Source organism: Limanda limanda, chromosome 12 (assembly GCF_963576545.1).
Source record: "Limanda limanda chromosome 12, fLimLim1.1, whole genome shotgun sequence".
Lineage (NCBI taxonomy): Eukaryota > Metazoa > Chordata > Actinopteri > Pleuronectiformes > Pleuronectidae > Limanda > Limanda limanda.
Genome location: NC_083647.1, coordinates 24,548,582 through 24,566,941, shown reverse-complemented (window position 1 = coordinate 24,566,941; position 18,360 = coordinate 24,548,582). Strand labels below are relative to the sequence as shown.

The 18,360-nt window shown below is 42.8% G+C and overlaps 1 protein-coding gene across 1 annotated transcript in view; it reads left to right on the top strand.

Moving 5' to 3' along the window:
* slc4a11 (solute carrier family 4 member 11) overlaps positions 1 to 18,360 on the top strand; it is a 72,926-nt gene that overhangs the window by 34,170 nt on the left and 20,396 nt on the right. Inside the window, exons 4-8 of the mRNA XM_061083050.1 lie at positions 1,418 to 1,461; positions 5,704 to 5,932; positions 10,771 to 10,803; positions 14,245 to 14,326; positions 15,072 to 15,195. Of these exons, the coding sequence (XP_060939033.1) occupies positions 1,418 to 1,461; positions 5,704 to 5,932; positions 10,771 to 10,803; positions 14,245 to 14,326; positions 15,072 to 15,195 (512 nt within the window). The remainder of the gene's footprint in view (positions 1 to 1,417; positions 1,462 to 5,703; positions 5,933 to 10,770; positions 10,804 to 14,244; positions 14,327 to 15,071; positions 15,196 to 18,360) is intronic.

The following is an 18,360-nucleotide window of genomic DNA, read 5'->3' as shown; positions in this document are numbered from 1 at the left end:
GCGGCGTTATGTAACCGTGGCGGCGGCGGCGGTTTGTTTTGTGAGAGTCAGCAGGGCGCTGGCAGCCCGGTGGTCACGGGACCGAAGTGTGTAGCAAAGCTCATTCCCGAGGTTTGTCCCCGTATTGTTCCCTCCTCACATAAAAGGGTTTTTTCCTTCTCTCTCTCCTCACAGGGAGAATCCAGACCTTTGTACTTTATCTGAGCGCCGGCGCCACAGACGTGTGTGTTAACGCCTTATCAGCGGAGAACTTCCAATCCCTGTTCAACGAGAGCATTTAGAGACTCGCCTCTTGACATTTTCCTCACTATTAAAAAAAAAGGGTCTCGGGGCTTCTTCGTCTTTACAGGCTGAGCGGTTTGTTGCTTGTGATCTTTGTGTTGGAATTTTTTTTCACCAGCGCTAATGAATGTTCTGTCGCTGAGAAGAAAAAATGCTTTTAAATGCAAATGCGGAACATTATAATTACAATGCTAGCACAGATTGGCATAAAAAATGAAGCGTTATGAGTTGTAATAATTTGATTTTTCCAGAAGTAAATGACTGTGTATTGTTTTGAGACGGAAGTCCTGTGGAGACCTCGTGGCCCCGGAGCAACGATACACAACCTCGCTGGTTTGAGTCATTTTCCGTCTGTCGCTTGTTTCCTGTCACTTCTCCACACTCTGTCATAAAGGCATTAAATACACAACTGTAACAATATGTAAGTTCACGGCAGGACAGTTTTTTCGTAAGAAAGGCTACCAGACTCATAATCAGGTTTCATGCTGTGGTGATGATAAAGCTGATGATTACACAAATTGTATTAAGTGTTAAATTCAAGTTGTGTAGGTCAAAAGGTTAAAGAAATAGACATTGAAATAGACTCAATGCAAAATAGAAAAACGGTGTAAAGACGACTCTCTGAGGCCGCATCAGATCTGCAGTTTGTTTTTGTGTAAAATAAAAAATTGATTTTGCATCAGACTTTGCTTCAGACTTTTATTTCATATCGAACAACTCACTTTTTGTTTGTGTATCGGTCATTTCACACAACTGTGGGTATATTTTCGATGACGGTAGATTAGACATTGACTTTTTCCATTTTCCAAGGCAGCACCACTCATTTACTACAACAGAAGATTTAACACCATCTGTCAGGGATACATGATGGAAAGAAGGGGATGGGGGGGGTGTGTGATGATGATAGTAATAAACTAAATCACTAAAATCTATACAGCACCTTGCAAAGCTGTGATTACAAAGTAGGACAAATAAAAACACAACCAAGCACCAGAACAAACCAAAAAAGTAAAACATGAAAAAATGTGTGTAATTTACTCACCCACATGACAGAGGTATAACATCTACAAAACAATACACACATAACGAAACACTTTGAAAGTCTAACTCTGCCTCTTGTTGTGTTTCTCCTCAGATACCGACGACTCTGGTTGTGTGTTGCTGAACACTTCGAGGAAGGCGAGTATCCACATCACTGAATTTCAATTGAATTCGTTATTCCAGTGTTTTGATTCCCAGTTTCCTGATAACGAGCTCAGCAACTCTCTTAAGCTGAATCCAGATCCTAATGGCTGTGTAGTACAGGATGTCTGATTCAAATCATTCACCTGAAGTCTGGTTTGGAAACATCCCATAAAAACAACTGCAATGCACCAAATGCTGAAATGGAGGAAAAAACTGACAAAATGTGGTGTAAAACTTCTCCTGTACTTGAAGCCAGTGCATGAGAGACACAACTCCAGTGGCGTCCGAACGGAGCCTCGGCACTAATCAGCATCCGACTCAACTTCCAGCAACTGAACAAGAAGTTGACTCCTCAGATCAGAGTGGGCAGCTCTGAGACCCCCGTGTTTATCCTGCGTCCCCCTGTGATAAACCCTGTGAACTCCATTCAGTGGAAATGGTCAGCTAGTGCCGATCGGTATTTTGGCTTTTTCTGAGGAAGCTCCATTACTCTAAACCCTGTGCAACCCAAGCTCAATGATCAATGCTGAATTTAAGTCACTTAAACAATAATTTAAATGATTAAATTAGTCTTATAGATTAAAAAAAATACATATTAAAAAGTTTTAAAAAAGGGTTTAAACCAGATTTGGCTAATAGACTCATTAAACACATCGGTTCAAAACATTTCTTAACTTAGAAACATGAACAAAATATGACTCTTCACACTCCAAGAGGGATTTAAACTATTATATTTTAGTTTATGAGAAATTAACATTTCTTTACCTTGTATTAATCTGGGGGGGGAAACGTGTATGCAGACTGAAACTGCACTGATTGGCCGAGCCTTACAACCGAAGTGTGGTCCTTCTATTCTTCAGGTTCCTGACCTACTCTTCCTTATCCAAAGCTTTATTACAACGGGGGTTTTCCTAATCAAGATTTTTGAAATTTAATACCGAGAGGCATTCAATCCACTGATGTTTGCAAAACCAATCGGATTGGTGTGAGATATGCCTGACAGCTGAATGGCTCTGCTGTCATTGTATATACTCTCTGTGAAAGTGCTGTCGGCTGCTGTTTATGTTTTCATGGCGCTCTGCTGGCAGCCGGCTCATATTTTAGGTTTTAGTGTTTTAGCCGCGGCGCGAGAAATCTCTTTACGACGGTGCGTTGTAAATCTGACCATTTTAAAATATGCCCGGAAAAAATCGGAAATCCCAGTCACGTCATTATTGTCCGCTGATGCCATTTTAAGCATTTTAGGATATAAAGAGTGGCTCTGGGGCTATAGAGCCACATGTCTCTATAAACCATCTGCCTGTTTGATGGCCCTGTGGGTTCTGATGGTCGCCCTGAGGTATGAAGTGTTTACCACGTCATTCTGTTTCCATCCTAATCTACTTTATGAATGAACACATCACATCACAGGCAGGAGGTTCCGGGCACGGAGAGACCAAACAAACACGAGGGCAGCTAATTGTTTCATGCTCACCCAGAGAGGAGCTACAACCTTCATTTTCATGACCTGTGGATTCACTTCTCAGCTAAAAATCGTAATGTTTTATTTCACTGTTAGGCCCTCAGGTGCTTTTGGTCCAGATTTAAGAGAGAGGACACGTCTCCGTAGGTCATAGAACTGACCTGGAGACCAGAATAGAGGATTATTCTGTACTATCAGACACTGAAGAGGAATTGAATGAATCAAACATCTCCTTGACAGAGGAAGTAATATTACTGTCTCAAACCTTTTGCAGGGCTACTCCTTATAAACTCCTGATATGCTGCACAAACAAGCCGCTTCTTGCTCGACAGGACAAATGGATTTCTCTCAACCTCCACAGTTGGAGGAGTTTGCAGCAGCACCCAGAGGGCAGTGGTTTTAAACTGGTGGCCGAGGCTGTCGGGGGGGGTTGACTTCCTCTGTACGAGGCCTGTCAGATATTTCAGTTTGTCAACAGCTTGCCTCTCGCTAAATCTCCCTGTTCTGTATCTCAGTTCTGTTTGTTTGCGCTCTCCTTCTGTTTTTTTTTTTTTTTTTTTTATCAATTTCACAATGATTCTCCGCCAAGAGTTTTGTTGTGGATCTGTTTTCTTTTGCAGTGCCCTATATTTAGATTTAATTTGGAAATGAGTATGTTTCTGCTGCAACAGCTGCGTACTTTGCATTTTTTCCTTATTTGGAACCAAAAGAAAATCTTCTTCGAACTGAGCGTCGGCCCAGAGCTGCGGCCTTCAAGAGACCACACTTGGAAATCCGTCTTACACAAAGCGAAATGAGCTCAGTTTAATATGAAACCTTTTAATCTCTCACAGACTCCCAGGCTGAAGGATTGACAGCTTCATACAAACAAAACAAAATCAAATTTATTTATACACCCTCGATATACACAAATAGCTCCAAAGACTGCAGACCCTCTCCCTGGTGTTTTATTTTGAAAAGAACAGCAGGGAATCCACTCGTCTTTAGAATTTCTGTCAGTCACACAATCAATTAAATCGAGGGCTGGTGGGAGTCTGCGGCTCCTGATCGAGTTCATGTCTCTGTCCATTCTTTCAGTCTGGGTTGCTGGTGATTGTTAGACACCACTGGTCCGAATCTGATTAACTCTGAAGGGATAAAGCGTGTTCTCCATGTTCTGCCATCTTTAAAAACCACATTAGTTGATTAAGTGGAGGAAGATAAAGGTTAAAGCATTAATCTTTTAACGTGGTGTAAACACAAACTGTGACATACACGTTTGTTTCCTCTCTGTAAGATTAAGTTGCACTCAGCCTAAAATGTTTTGCGTGCGTTGATCTGATCTCGTAATTAGTTCAACAACTCGTATCATAACAGCTGTTTCCACCGGCTGGAGCTCAGGAGGTAGAGAGAAGGTAGAAAAGCACCGTGGGAAGGATTGAATGCAACTTGTACTGTGAACCTGGTGGAGAAGACTGGAAACACAGGAGATACATACATTCCAGTTACCATAAAACCACAGCCTTCACTCAAGAGCAAAAGTGAGTCATTAGAAAATGATAATTATGACGATGTAATTGAAAATACAAATGTGACACTTACGAAACCTTAGATTGGATCGATGCAGGATCTGAATTAGGGCTGCAACTAACGACTATTCTGATTCGATTAATGAAGTATCGATTAGTCACCGTTTATTGAAACGATTAATCGACTAATCGGATTATGAATGACACAAATTCTCAATTGCTCTTCTTTAGCAAGCAGCTTTTAAATTTAGCTTGAGGTTGTTCGAGGCATGTGATGACTGGAAATAAAGGCAATAAATATTGATACTTCATTAAAAAAAAAATGTCTTTTAATAAACTTTGTTTCATATAAGGGTACTGTTGACCCAAAGGCAAAGACAAATCAAGTTTTTGTCCATTTAAAACCAAGGACAGGCAAAGTGCTAATAAAACAAATAAATTAAAAATCAAGTATTCATTTTTCCTGTTAACGAAAATAACAGGGAAAGTAACAGCAATAAAAACATCAACAAATGAAACTACAGTCTTCTTCTGACTAAATAATTGTGATTAAAAAAAGACGTTTGTCAGGCAATAGGATAACATAACGCTTTTAAACTCGTTAATAAAAAGTTTAAACCATATTTTTGTAATGGATGCTAGAATCCTGCGCGCAGGTATAAACGTGTATATATAACATCGCACGGAGGCGAGTCCGCATCGTCTCCGTTACGATGTCACACGTGACTCCTCCTCCTCACATGGGCGTGTCCTGCTTCCATGGAGAACAGGTCCTCTGTACAGATACTGCAGGTAGTTTTTTTCGGGCTGTTACGGGTGAAGTTCTCCGGAACTTTTTACTTTCTGGTGCGCGATGCTGCTGCAGCGGAGGCCGCCATTGCTCCGTGTTTTGACGCTATTGCACATGCGCGACTTTCAGAGATAGGAAGGGAGCGAGATGGCTTTCATCAGCTGCTTTCTTCAGCACCTCCGGTAAAACGATGTTTAGTTCAACTGCACGGCACGAGAAACACGCGCTATGACGTAACCAACGAATCATCGACGAGTAAATTCGTCGGCGACTATTCCTGTCATCGATTTTTGTCGATAACGTCGACTAATCGTTGCACCCCTAATCTGAATCCTTTGACCACATCTGCAGAACCTAAGGTGGATGCACTCTGATGATGGTTTTCAGTCTTTAAGATTCCTCTGATCGACCTGATCACCACCGACATCTGAAGTGAATCTAGTTCGGCCTTTAAAAGGATTCAATCTCCTCCGCAGTATGTGACGCTGATGAACTTCGAGGAGGAGATCCGGGCGCACCGGGACCTGGACGGCTTCTTGGCGAGGGCCAGCATCCTGCTGGACGAGACGGCCGCCTCCCTGGACGACGTTCTGAAGCGGATGTTGCACCACGTGGGTCAGGACAGCCACACGTCCGAGCCCAGCTGCAACTTCGAGGAGGTGATGAGCCTGCTTTTCACCGATGCAGGCGCCCAGGAGGTCAACGGTAAGCAGGCAGCTCGCCGATGTGCTTTTTTCTTTTCAACCAGCATGAGAGAAATGTGTGAAATAGACAGCAAACACAGAACGTGCAGCATCTGTGCCTGTCCACAATCAGACCAAGACCCCCTAACACCTGACACCCCACCTAAATACATGTGACGTCTGCACATGTCAACACCGATCTGAAAAAGAGCCTCTGCCTTTCTCAGGAAGGAGAAGAACCGTCAGATAGACGTGAGACTCCAGGAGCTTTTAGGACTCAAAGAAAAGTGCCATTTTTTAAGTGGAGGATAATGGATCTGGATATGTTGAGTCGCTCTGGCAGTGATTTGCATGTGCAGACGACAAACATACGGCACAAACACACACATTCTAATGCACGATCTGTAAATAACAACACAGCTGGTGGTCAAAACTAACACAATCCTGGTTTTTCCATTCAAGGCCGAGCTGTTGTTCATATTTAAGAGATGTTTTGGTTTGTTTTTTTCACAGCTTTAACCTCGTTTGACTGGTTTTATAAACTGGGGTTTTTATTCCAGATTGCAGACTTTAAATGGCAATTGTATTCATTTTGATTTCAGCGATTTTGCTGGTGAATCTGATCCCTGTCACATGAGTTCAGGTCTCGGGCTCAGAGCAGCAAAGCCTCTCGGTTAAGAAGAATCTCCTCCAGCCCGTTAGAACAGGAGAAATCCGTCTCCTTACATAACAGTGTGGATCCACTGTTAAACCCTCTGCTCTGCTTTTACAAAAGAAAATCATTTGGCAAATTGTTTGGCTTTCCTTCCAGTCGATGGCACAAAGATTATTTTTGTTTCCCGGGTACATTAATCTTTATATATCTGTGGATATGAAACGCTGGCTGCTGGTTGGAGGAAATAGAAAGCAAGAAAACAAGCAAAAGGGGTTTTTCTTTCTTTCCTCTGTGAGAGCACGTGAGGTAACGCAGTGTAAGCCCTTCCTGTCTCGTACATCTGTGTGCAGTGTTTTCCTGTCGGCGTCCGGTAGCTGTTGATGGTTAGTGAGAGGTGGGCGGCGTGCGAGCTCGCCCGGGCACAGCCGCCTCTGACAGATCGGCGAGGTGATAATTGACTTCTGTCATCGATCACTCACTTAGCTTTTCAAATGGCTCTCCAAGACTCTCGAGCGGCGGCGGCCGAAAGCTCCCGGACCGCTTCTCTTCCCACGAAGAGGCGAAGAGGGAGAGAGGGAGAGAGTTTTTTCTTTCTGTCTCTTTGTGGCCGTCGTGTAAAACAAAAAGGCTTCCCGCGCAGCTCTGGGCTGTTTTTTTAAAATCAATGCGCTTTCAGGGCTTTCACTGAATTTTGAAATCGCACAAAGCAATACAGAGAAACACAGGAAAATATTTTTGTATCAGCAATGGCTGTAAAAAAATCAACAACTATGAATTGATAGTCTTAGTTTGTGTAGAAGTCTTTCTCAAATGTCTTCAAATATTTACTGCGTCCAACTAGTTAAAAAGGGATCATAACTTGTTTTTGGAATTTTGTTAAAAATATATCGTGCAACAACAAGAGGAGCTTTGAATCATCTGAAAGTTGAGTTATCACTCCTGGGAAATTAATTACTTGCAGCAGAAGGAGCAGGATAACGCTAAATGAGAATTGGGTGATGGTTAATTGTACGGAGGATAAATGATGTAACGATGGTAAAATTATGCAACAAATTATCAGTGAGATTTACAGTTTGAAACATGCAAAATGAGCGGCGCCACTTTACTGTAGCTGTTCAATTATATTTACAGATCGAGCACAAAAGAAAAATCGTTCACAAAACATCGCAGAAAATCCAAAACTGCGATCAGGACTTTTTGATATGCAGGTGTTAGAATGTGGATCCCTCCGATGTGTTGTTTTGGAGTGAGTCTCTAGGGGAGGAACAAAGGCTCTTTCCCGGGGGAATACATTCATATTTTGCACGTGAGTATGTTATCATCGGGACATATCTCTTCAGGTATTAATTTCTCCCGGCTCTGCGCTGGCTCGGGCGCCTGTGATACTGTACAGCTGCGAGATAAAGAGAACAGGGCGAGATTATAATGGGCACGGAAAGAACAGAGAATTACAGAAATGAAAAAGATGAAAGCCCACGGAGATAATTAGTCTTGCGCCAACTTGTGTAGAGTCGATTTTTCAGTTTTTTCTTTTTCCGAGGCCAACTTGTGCTGTGTGTTTTTTACTCACTCGTGTCTTGGGATTCTGTGATGGAGCTGTAATGAACTGCATTACGCCGATGATGCAATGCATTGATAATAATATTACTTCACTCCCTTTAATATGAGTATTTGCTTTGCGTTAATCCTTCATTTGAACGTATAAATGATTTCAGGACGCTGGAGATGACGAGCAGCTGCCACGCCAATGACTCACTGTCAGTGTTTTGAGTAATGATGAACTGCTTAATTGTATTTTCCTCTCTTCCTCTGCGATGCTGTTTGCAGCGTCGGTGCTCGGGGGGGCCGTGCACGCTGCTGCTGATTGTGCGCCCTGGTTGTGATTGTACCGTAATCTCTCCCTAAATTGCTGTCACCTTTGATCGATCTCGACGGCTCTTCACTCTGCTGCATTTGCATAATTCGCCTGCGTTGGGTTGTTGTTGTTTCAGTTTTTTTTTTTAAATCAAACTGAAAAAACAGTCACATGTGTATAATTTTAAAGGAGCAAAGGTGAGACTTGTTCTGAAACTAGGTAATTGTGTAGCCAAAACGGCATATTATACCTATGCTAAGGCCCAATAGTCTCCTTAAATGCAATTAAGCTGCCCCAAATGGCTCAGTCCTCTAGATATGCCAGATTTTCTTCCTCTAGATCAGAGGTCTTCAACAGGGGGTCCGCGGCCCCTAGGGGGTCCGCGGAGGTACTGCAGGGGGTCCGCGAAATCTTTGGTTGATTAGACAATTTTTTTTTTTAATTATTATTATTATTTTTTTTTTTTTCCACGAATTTAAATGATGTTTCAATACACATTAACATGCATCCAACATATTGTGAGGCTGATTTTACCCTCTGCCTGACAACCTCCATCCTTCCAAGATTAGATAAGTTGTGTGCTACCCATCAGGGTCCGACATCTCACTAATGTGGGAGTATGTGTGCCATCCACAGATGAGGATTCACTGTCTCTTCTACATGTATGTTTAAAATAAAAACATGAATCTGTGAATTACTTTAATAGCTCAGTGTTGTATGCAAGATGTACAGTGGGTACGGAAAGTATTCAGACCCCTTTAAATATTTCACTCTTTGTTTCATTGCAGCAATTTGCAAAAATCAAAAAAGTTAATTTTATTTCTCATTAATGTACACTCAGCACCCCATCTTGACAGAAAAAAACTGAAATGTAGAAATGTTTGCAAATTTATTAAAAAAGAAAAACTGAAATATCACATGGTCATAAGTATTGTACATCAATGTACATAAGTGTACATTGATGAGCAAATGGCTGCAATGAAACAGAGTGAAAAATTTAAAGGGGTCTGAATACTGTATTACCCACTGTATGTTTATAAATGGCAGTGGCATGGCCACCCTATACCTTGCACATGTTTAAATTTAAAACATGAATATATGAACCCGTGTAATATTTGAATAGCTTAGTATTGAATGCACAATATCAGGGTAGTTATGTTTATACACGGCACTAGGCCCAGTTTAATATAAAACACAATTTTATACAATATAAATAGTAGGGGGTCCCTGCTCCATCTCTCCACCTGTTTGGGGGTCCTTGGCCTGAAAAACGTTGAAGACCCCTGTTCTAGATGGATTTATTATTGTTTGGGAAATTCCCAAAAATGTCAAAATCTTGCAATATTGAAGTAAGTGAACAATACACCCTGGAACCAGCCTCTTAATCGAATCGGTTCCAACAGTTTAAGTGTCCTTTCTTTGTCCCATCCTCCACCCTTCCACCAAATTAAAATAAAAATCATTTCAGTAGTAATTCTGCTAAAAGACAGACAAACCTTCTTGGCAGAGGTGAAAAAAACTACACACAGATTTCTACTGTCTGAGTTTTGATGCCCTTTTGAGTTCTCCTCCAACCTGCTTAATAACCTGTAACTATCACTAATGTGCATTCCCCTTTTTCTAAAGAACACGTGTGCAGATACGTGTTCGCCTTTCCTTCCAGGTTCTGTAAATATTCTGGGGAATCATAAGCTCCGTTCAACAGGAAAAGGTGCTGTGTATTTTTTGAATCAGCCAACTCTGTCTCTCAATTATAATAATACATCTCCTCCAGGCCGGCGGCGCGACTCTTCACTGTGAGAATCTCTCCGTAACGTTCTGAGGGAATGATCAGAATACTAAATGGGAGCCATTAATTCAAGCTCTTTACCGGATGAAAAATAGACGCCGTACGTGTCATTTCTCCCTCGTCGTGATGTCTTCATTGACATCGCTGGGTTCCTCTGCAACCGGCCGAACACAGAACCGCTATCAGAGATAAAATCCAATCTTCGGTAATAGCCTGTAGACGGTAATCAAGATAAGATCTCTCCTGCAGCCGACAAAGACGAGACATTGAGGGATTTTCTCTGGAAAATGATATTTAATATGCATGAGGTAAAGGAAGGCAGGAAATGAAGCTTCTGTTCAGCAGAGATATTTATGTGTGTGCCTGTCAACCAGGGAGTGTGTCTCTCTGTGTGTGTCTGTGTTGTACAGTGTGTATCTGAGTGTCCCTTTTCTCTGCGTGTGTTTTGTGTGAAGTCTTGAGGAAAGTGCTCGCCTGTCGAAGGCGACTGAACTGACTCTGTGGTCTCTCCTCTCTCCTCTTGGTTCTTCTCTCTCCTCCCTTCTCTTCCCCCCCATGCAGACAAGTCTCAAAGTTTCGTTTTCTTTGATGACGGTAAGCTGTGCTAATTGGATGAAAATGTCAGCATCAGCCGGCGTGAGGCTGCAATCAGTGGTTTGCTTCTGTACCAATCACCATCAGTGTGCCGTTTGTGCTCCTCTCCCCCATCACCACTCGGGACTGGGTCGATGCATCGAGTCATCAAATGATTACAGACGCCAGCAGTAACCTCCCCGGTCACAGATATCAATGCCTCTTCAGCCGGCCCTCCAATCAACCCCCCCTCTCCCCCTCCCTCCCTCCCTCCAGCGGACCCATTGTCCAGTTCTTTCTCAAAAAAAACCACTGCTGGTATTGTGTGAATACTTTGAGCTGGAAGTGACTTCAATTGCTTCTTCAATTTGATTGAGATTGAAGTGATAAGATTCTAGTTATTAAACAGTGATTTGGCTTTAAAACAATGTCCTTGGACGGGAAAGGAAAAACCATCCTCCCGTGTTTTAAACAATTTACACTCATGTAATTTGTTTTTTTGAAATACACTTCATCATATATAAAGCACTTGACTTTGCTCGTGCACTATATACCTGCAGGACTCAGGTTTATTTAGCTGTGATGTAATTTGTTTTAATGCAGGCGAGTGGGAGATTAGAATTAACAAGGTTTTCACCGTTGACCCAGTCCTAGTGCCCCCCCCCTTCATCGTTACGTGACAACCTCACATCTGTGTTATTGGCTATGATGGATACCTCATATACAGTAAGTGTGTCATCTGCCAGTGCTGTATGGAACCCTCTTGGATTTTAATCACCTCCTTCAAAGCTCCTTCCGCAGCTCGCGCTTTGAAGGCAACCCTTCATTTTACTTCCTGTGTGTGTGTCTGTGTGTGTGTGTGTGTGTGTGTGTGTGTGAGCAACGGTTGCTCAGTTAATCTCGTAGGCAGAACGAGATCAGGAGGTTTTTTTATTGAGGTCACCTCTGAGCATAATACGAGGAGTCTCTCGTCGCTAAAAGGGAATCGTGGTTTTTAACCTCCACATCAACCAGATTCAATATTAACATCCCTGTTACTTCCTGCATATTTATCGATTTGTGTCTTCTCGGTGGGCCACAGACTGCATTATCATGTGATTCGCAGAAATTTGCAATCTCCGACCGAACCGCGTGGATAATGCGGTTTAAAGAAATTCACCAACAATCCCCGAAGATCAAAGGAGCCGATGCAGCCGTCCGGTCACATTTTTCTCATCAGTTTCCATTGAAGTTTGTCACATTTGATTTGCTACGTGTGGGTTTTTTGTCTGTGGAAAGAGTTGTGTTTGCATAAAAAATCTGACGAAACTGTGCAGAAATATTCACACAACTGACAAGTATCGTGTGTGTGTGTGTGTGTGTGTTTGTGTGTGTGTGTGTGTGTGTGTGTGTGTGTGTGTGTGTGTGTGTGTGTGTGTCTTCCATTTAATTGCGTTGATCACAGCAGCGGCCGCTCAGCAGCAGCTAGTGTCCGCTCACATTCACTTCAGGTTTATTCACCTTAGCTGCTGATTTGATGTAATATCTCAAATATGATTAATCAGATTCATAAGATTCAGAATTCTTTAGTTTCTTTAATTTAGTAAATTACCAGATCAGATGTAAACAATGCAACAAACACAGGACTTACAGGTTGGATTAGTTGTTTTATTGTGAAGGTTTGATTCCTCCTGGTGGGACGTGGACATCCCCACACACTCCTTCTCTTTTTTCTATGTTTCCTTTCCTCCCTCACCTCCTTTTCATCCCTTCTTTATCTTTTAATCTTCTTTTTGTCTGTTTGCATCTCTCACTCCTTCTGTGTCTCTCTCCCCCCCCCCCCGACATCAATGAGAAATTGGATGGTTTTTGATTATTACATGGCTGTCAGGCTCACTGCTATTAATTGAATTGAATCCCAGTCCATCTCCTTCACCTCTCTGTCTCCCCCCCCCTCTCGCTCTCCTTTTCATCTTGTCTCTCTCTCTCATTTTTCTATCTTGTCCTTCGTATAGCTCTTGTCTGTCTTTCTCGAGCATTTTCCTTTCTCCGTTTGGTTCTCTCTCCCTCTCTCTCTCTGAATTTCTCCTCCTTCTCTCTCCGTGTCTCCCTATTCTCTCCTTTTCTCCCTGCCTCTCTCGCTCATCCACCCCCTTTCATTCTCCCTCTCTATAGGTTTCTTTTCATCCTTTCTTCGCCTCTCTCTATCTTCATGCCCTCTCTCACTCTCTCTCTCTCTCTCACTTATCCCTCTGTCTCTCTTGTTTGCCCCCCCCCCCTCTCTCTCTCGCTCAATCTCCGCTCCTGGCTCTCTCCCTCCTTGAGCACTGTGATACTGTTGTCATGGTGACGCCCATCATTTTCTGGCATGAATGGAGGATACTTTATTGATGAGATGGCATGGCAGAGGGAGAGAAAGGGAGAGTGATAGAGGGAAGGATAGACAGACAGACAGAGAGAGAGAGAGAGAGAGGGAGAGGGAGAGAGAGAGAGAGAGAGAAACCACCGGCAGGGAAAATCTGAATGATACGGAAATGATCGTCCCCGCTGCTTAAGATACAACCCTGTAATTTGCGGAGCACTAATGAGTCAAAGAGGACATTGCAAGCCAAAGCACGCTGAATCCTCTCTGGGGGTTCGGGACAGTCACCGCTGCTGAAGAATACCCCCCCCACCCACCCCTTAACCCCCAAAACCCTGTTATTCGTCTCTGTCTCCGCGAGAAGTCTGAGGGGAAATTCCTCTTATTAGGAAGCATGTTTTTTTTTTTTTTTTTTTACTCCGCTTTCCCGGGGTTGGATGGACATTTGTTATTAGCGTGTGGCGGTGCGTTGTGTTTGCACACAGAAGGCGAGCTCGTTAGACTCGTGTGATGGAGACGTCACATTGAGACTCTCGGCACAACAGATGAAGATCTGAATTTTGGCTGACACCATTAAACTAAAATAAAGAAATCACAGTCAGATTTTATTGTCAAATGCATAAATACTTTAAACAATAGAGGCTTCGACCACCTTGCTCAATTTGATGGAGATGTAGAGCAGCTATGAGACTCACAATAGGCCACTCACCTCTTTTTTTGATGTATTTTGTGTACTAGTGATGCATCAATACATTTCATTGTCTTGATTGTATTGTTTGTTTGTTTTTTGTTCTGTTTTTATGCCTTTATTTGATTTATTTTAATTGACTCTTTTTTCTTTCTTTCTCTTTTCCTTTCATTTTGGCAAAATGTCTTACATACTCCTAGTATTTGTCTGTCTGTACTTAACTACCTGAAAAAACCTAATAAACATATTGTTAAAAAAAACAAAAACAATAGAGGCTTTAAAACCTATATTACTTGGATCCTTAAGTCTTTCTCCTCTGATTAGACAGACAAGAAGGCGTTCATCATGTCGTGTGTGTGTGTGTGTGTGTGAAGATCAAACTGGACGTGAGGTCGATCCGACACGTGTTTGACCTCTGACCTTTGCTCCGCAGTTCACCTGCTGTCCGAGACCATCCAGGGGGTGACGGCCACGGCCACCGGGGTCCAGTACCAGCAGTCCTGGCTCTGCATCCTGTAAGCTGAGGCGCATGATGCATGTTGGAATCTGAAGACGAGCAGATTGAGTCAATAACAGATCAGCCAGTCGAGAGGAGATTTATGGGTTTAAATATGTAATGCAAGAAATAACGACACATACATACCTGCACTCACCCAAATGAGTAATGAAGTATGTTATTAAGTTAAGTAGGAAACCATATCTGAGGGAAATGTATTTAATGATTATTTAGATCTTTAGCTTAGTCAGTGTCCAATTCACTAACATGGAGGAGGCATGGGTTATGACTTCTAGTACAGGCAGCAACTAGGTGACAATGCATTTTAGAAACATTTAACATAAGCATTAAAACATAAAACTACAAAATACAGAATCATCGATGTAGAATGGGTGAATGTGTTAGTTCATGTTTTCATTAATTTAATATTTGACTCTTGTGTGAAGTATATTTTGGAATTTGTGTCTCCGCTGTACAACTAAGTATGTGCATGTATTAACATATACAGAGATATGTGTGTGTGTGTCTGTGTGTGTGTGTGTGTGTCTGTGTGTGTGTACAAGTAATAGCAGGCTTGCCCATGAATACTGTCTAACTGTTGCTGGAGAGAGAGAAAGAGGTTAATCTATGGAAATGAAGGGCGATGCCGGCAAGGTGAGGTGTTGACATTTATAAAACCGCTTCCTCCTCCTCCTCCTCCTCCTCCTCCTCCTCCTCCTCCTCCTCTCTCTCTCTCTCTCTCTCTCTCTCTCTCTCTGCTCCAGATGCAACGTGAAGCATCTCCAGAGGCGTCACGTGTGCATCTCCCGCCTCGACAGGCCTCAGAACTGGGGAGAGAACTGCTGCGAGGTCCGATATGTCATCTTGATACTGTCCCCACTCAAAATGGTAACTAACCCCCCCCCCCCCCCCCACTGGGAGCAAACGATATGTGTGATTTATCTGTCTTTGGTGGGTTTTTTTGTATATCAGCTAGTTCAATTAATTCATTATATTCTAGATCATTTGTTGTATGTACTCTCGCTTCTATCTGAAATATCTTTATTCAATTTATTAATTAGTTCCTTAGTGTATTTTTCCAGACGTCATGTTCGGTGCTTTTAGCTGCAGGTGCAAGGATGGATCGATGGAAGCATCCCGCTGCTACAGCATGAGTAATTGACCATTTGCATATCCTCCTCTTCTGCTTTCAGCGACTCTATTTCAAACCAAATGTAGTTAAAACCTGCGTTTGCACTTAAGGAGTCTTAAAAGCAAACTGAGCAATGTGATGCTTTTTAATCAACCCACTCAGATCGCCAGGTTACACAATAAACACAAAAAAACTGATCCCATTGCGACAAAGAAATGAAAAAGCCGCCAATTAAGTGCCACAGTAATTATAGTAATAAAAACATTAAAAACTCTGATCTACAATTATTTAATTTAAGTCGTTTGAATCTAAATACGTCTGATAAAGCGTCCAAGCTGCCAAATGGCTGCTGAGCACATTTCAACCCGAGAGCCTGTCGGCGTCTTGCGTGGGAACGAGTGCTCAGCCTGAACCACGAACCTGTCGGGTCACTGCCACGTGCAGGTCTGAAGAGCGCCGCTGCTGCCGATGGAAAGTGCCACAGATCCTGTAATACCCTTCCATCCATCCCATCATAACACAAACCCTGAGCACTTCCCATCCAAGCACTCAACCCTCCCGTCCGTCTCCGCTGCCTCATCAGCACACACTCACCTGTAGAAAGACACACACACACACACACACACACACACAAAACTCTCAGTCTTTTTGCCCAACACCTCCAATCACTGTTGCTACGGTTACGCCTGCCGTCCAAACCACACCAGAGTTTTTCTCGTTTTATTTTTTTTGTTTAAACTCCGGGGCTGCGTTTTTCCAGACGTACACGTTCGGAAACCGCCTCTGCCTCCTGATTGGTTCTCACGTGGCGATCGTCAAAGTCTCCGCTAATTGCGTCTTGTTTTCTGTTTGTTTGGTTAATTTGTTAAAACTTTTGGTGTTCTCTCCTTCATGTTTCACCCCCCCCCCCACACCCCCGCCAGTCTCACAGGCAGCAATCACAACCACTAATGACATTCTCAGACATTACTCTCGCCCCAAATAAACATAAATCACAATCGAGTCTCAATTGTTCTCGATGTGACTGCGTTCTGCGAGAGGAAAAGGAAATTCCTTGAAGGGGCCCGATGATGATGATAATGCTGCTGATGATGATGATGATGATAGGAATTCCTCTGGGTTGGTAAATGTATGTAATCGAGCATAAGTGTGGGTGGAAGCGGTTCCATCGCCCACCACTTACAGAGCTTTGCAGCATTTAGTGTTGTTGTTGTTGCTCTTCCTTCGCCCACAGTGAATGTTCTGAGCAGTCGTGACTCGGACAGAAAAACTCTGTTTCAAGTTCACTCCGTCAAACACACACTCACCTGAAAGTTCCCATCAACACATCCGTGCACCGTACTCACTTTCTACACATTCATCGAAACCAGTGATCTTCAGCTTTCGAATGAATCCTGCACCAAAAATCTGTTGAGTTTTTTAATTCTCAGACCTTGAACTTTGGGGTCGGTGCTAAATTCTAGCGAGATTAATTTCCTCTAAAGGAGACAAATGATTATTCTTCCATCAGGTGTGTGTGTGTTGTTTTTATTGTGAATGTAAAACTTCTGCAAAGTTTAAAAGAACCAGAGTCTGCGGTGCTAGAACCAAGTGGTTTTAGACAGAGGCTGAAAAGAGGAACTGCAGCAATGCACATCTGAGGCAGGAGCGTTTCAAAGGACTTTAGGGACCCCTGACAAAAGGGACCTTATCTGGTTCGATGAGGACCCCCCAAAAAACACATTGTACATGATGGACATTCTAGTCTTCATTTAAAAACTGACAGAAATCATGTGGGCGTCTTCTAAACAGAGATGATCTTGTATTTAAGGGGTTTAGGGTTATTCTTTGCACTGGATCAGCCACTCTCAGGGGCCCCTTCTTATCTTAAGGCCCCCCAGGGAATTGCCTGCTTCTGCCTGGATGTTGCAGCGCCCCCGGTGTGAGGAAAGTCATGTGAACCTGTGTGTGGGAATAACACTTCTCCTCCGCCTCTGAAGGTGGGGTTTCCCGTGCCTTCACACGGAATTAAATCCTCCAGATTAATCAAGATGAAAATCTCCCAGCTCTTCCAGCTCTGGTTAAAAATTCAGTTGCCACTTTGAACGAGCTTAAAGGCTTTAGCTCCTCTGTTTGCCGCAGCTGCTTCTGTGTGTGCGCTGAGCCGGCTACGTTGGTATCATCACCACCTGGATAACAAGGCTTCCCTGGCACCACGGGCACTCGCAGGCTGCCAGCGCCGTGTTAGCGTCACTCTGTTGCACTTTGTGACTCGGGACGCCATCATTTCGAACAGATGTGGGATTATTGACAGGAAGCCAGCTCCGAAACTGCCGACATAACCTGTCACACTTTCCATGGGAGGTAGCGGTAATTAAATGAGAAACAGGATTGAAATCTTTAACTAACGGAGAGAGCTTTTGGGGGATTTTTCTATTTGTTTATGACTTCCAGTACAGGCAGCAACTAGGTGGCGATGCATTTTAGAAACATTTAACTGAAGCTTTAAAACATAAAACTACAAAATACAGAATCATCGATTAAAATGAAAACCGGATTGAAATCTCTACGTAAAGGTGAGGGCTTTTGGGGGATTTTTCTGCCATATCGAGACCTCATCATGGATACATTTCAATTTATAAAGACGCAGTTTGTTGATAATAAGCATGGAATTATTCTCAGAATCTGCTCTGACGTTTTTCGTGTCCTTCAGAACTTTGTTTTGGTTTCACAATAAACCAGTGGCGATTTTAGCCTGAAATTTCTGGTGGGGGCAATTTTGTATGACGTCATGTCCCCGTCACAAAAATAGAGATAGCTGATTATTATAAGCAGTAGGCCTATATAGACCAGTAAGATATATTATGGGCTGCATTTTGAGTGCCAGCAGGCAGCAGAAATCCTATTTTAAATACATTTCACATGCTTTAGCTGTAAAGATG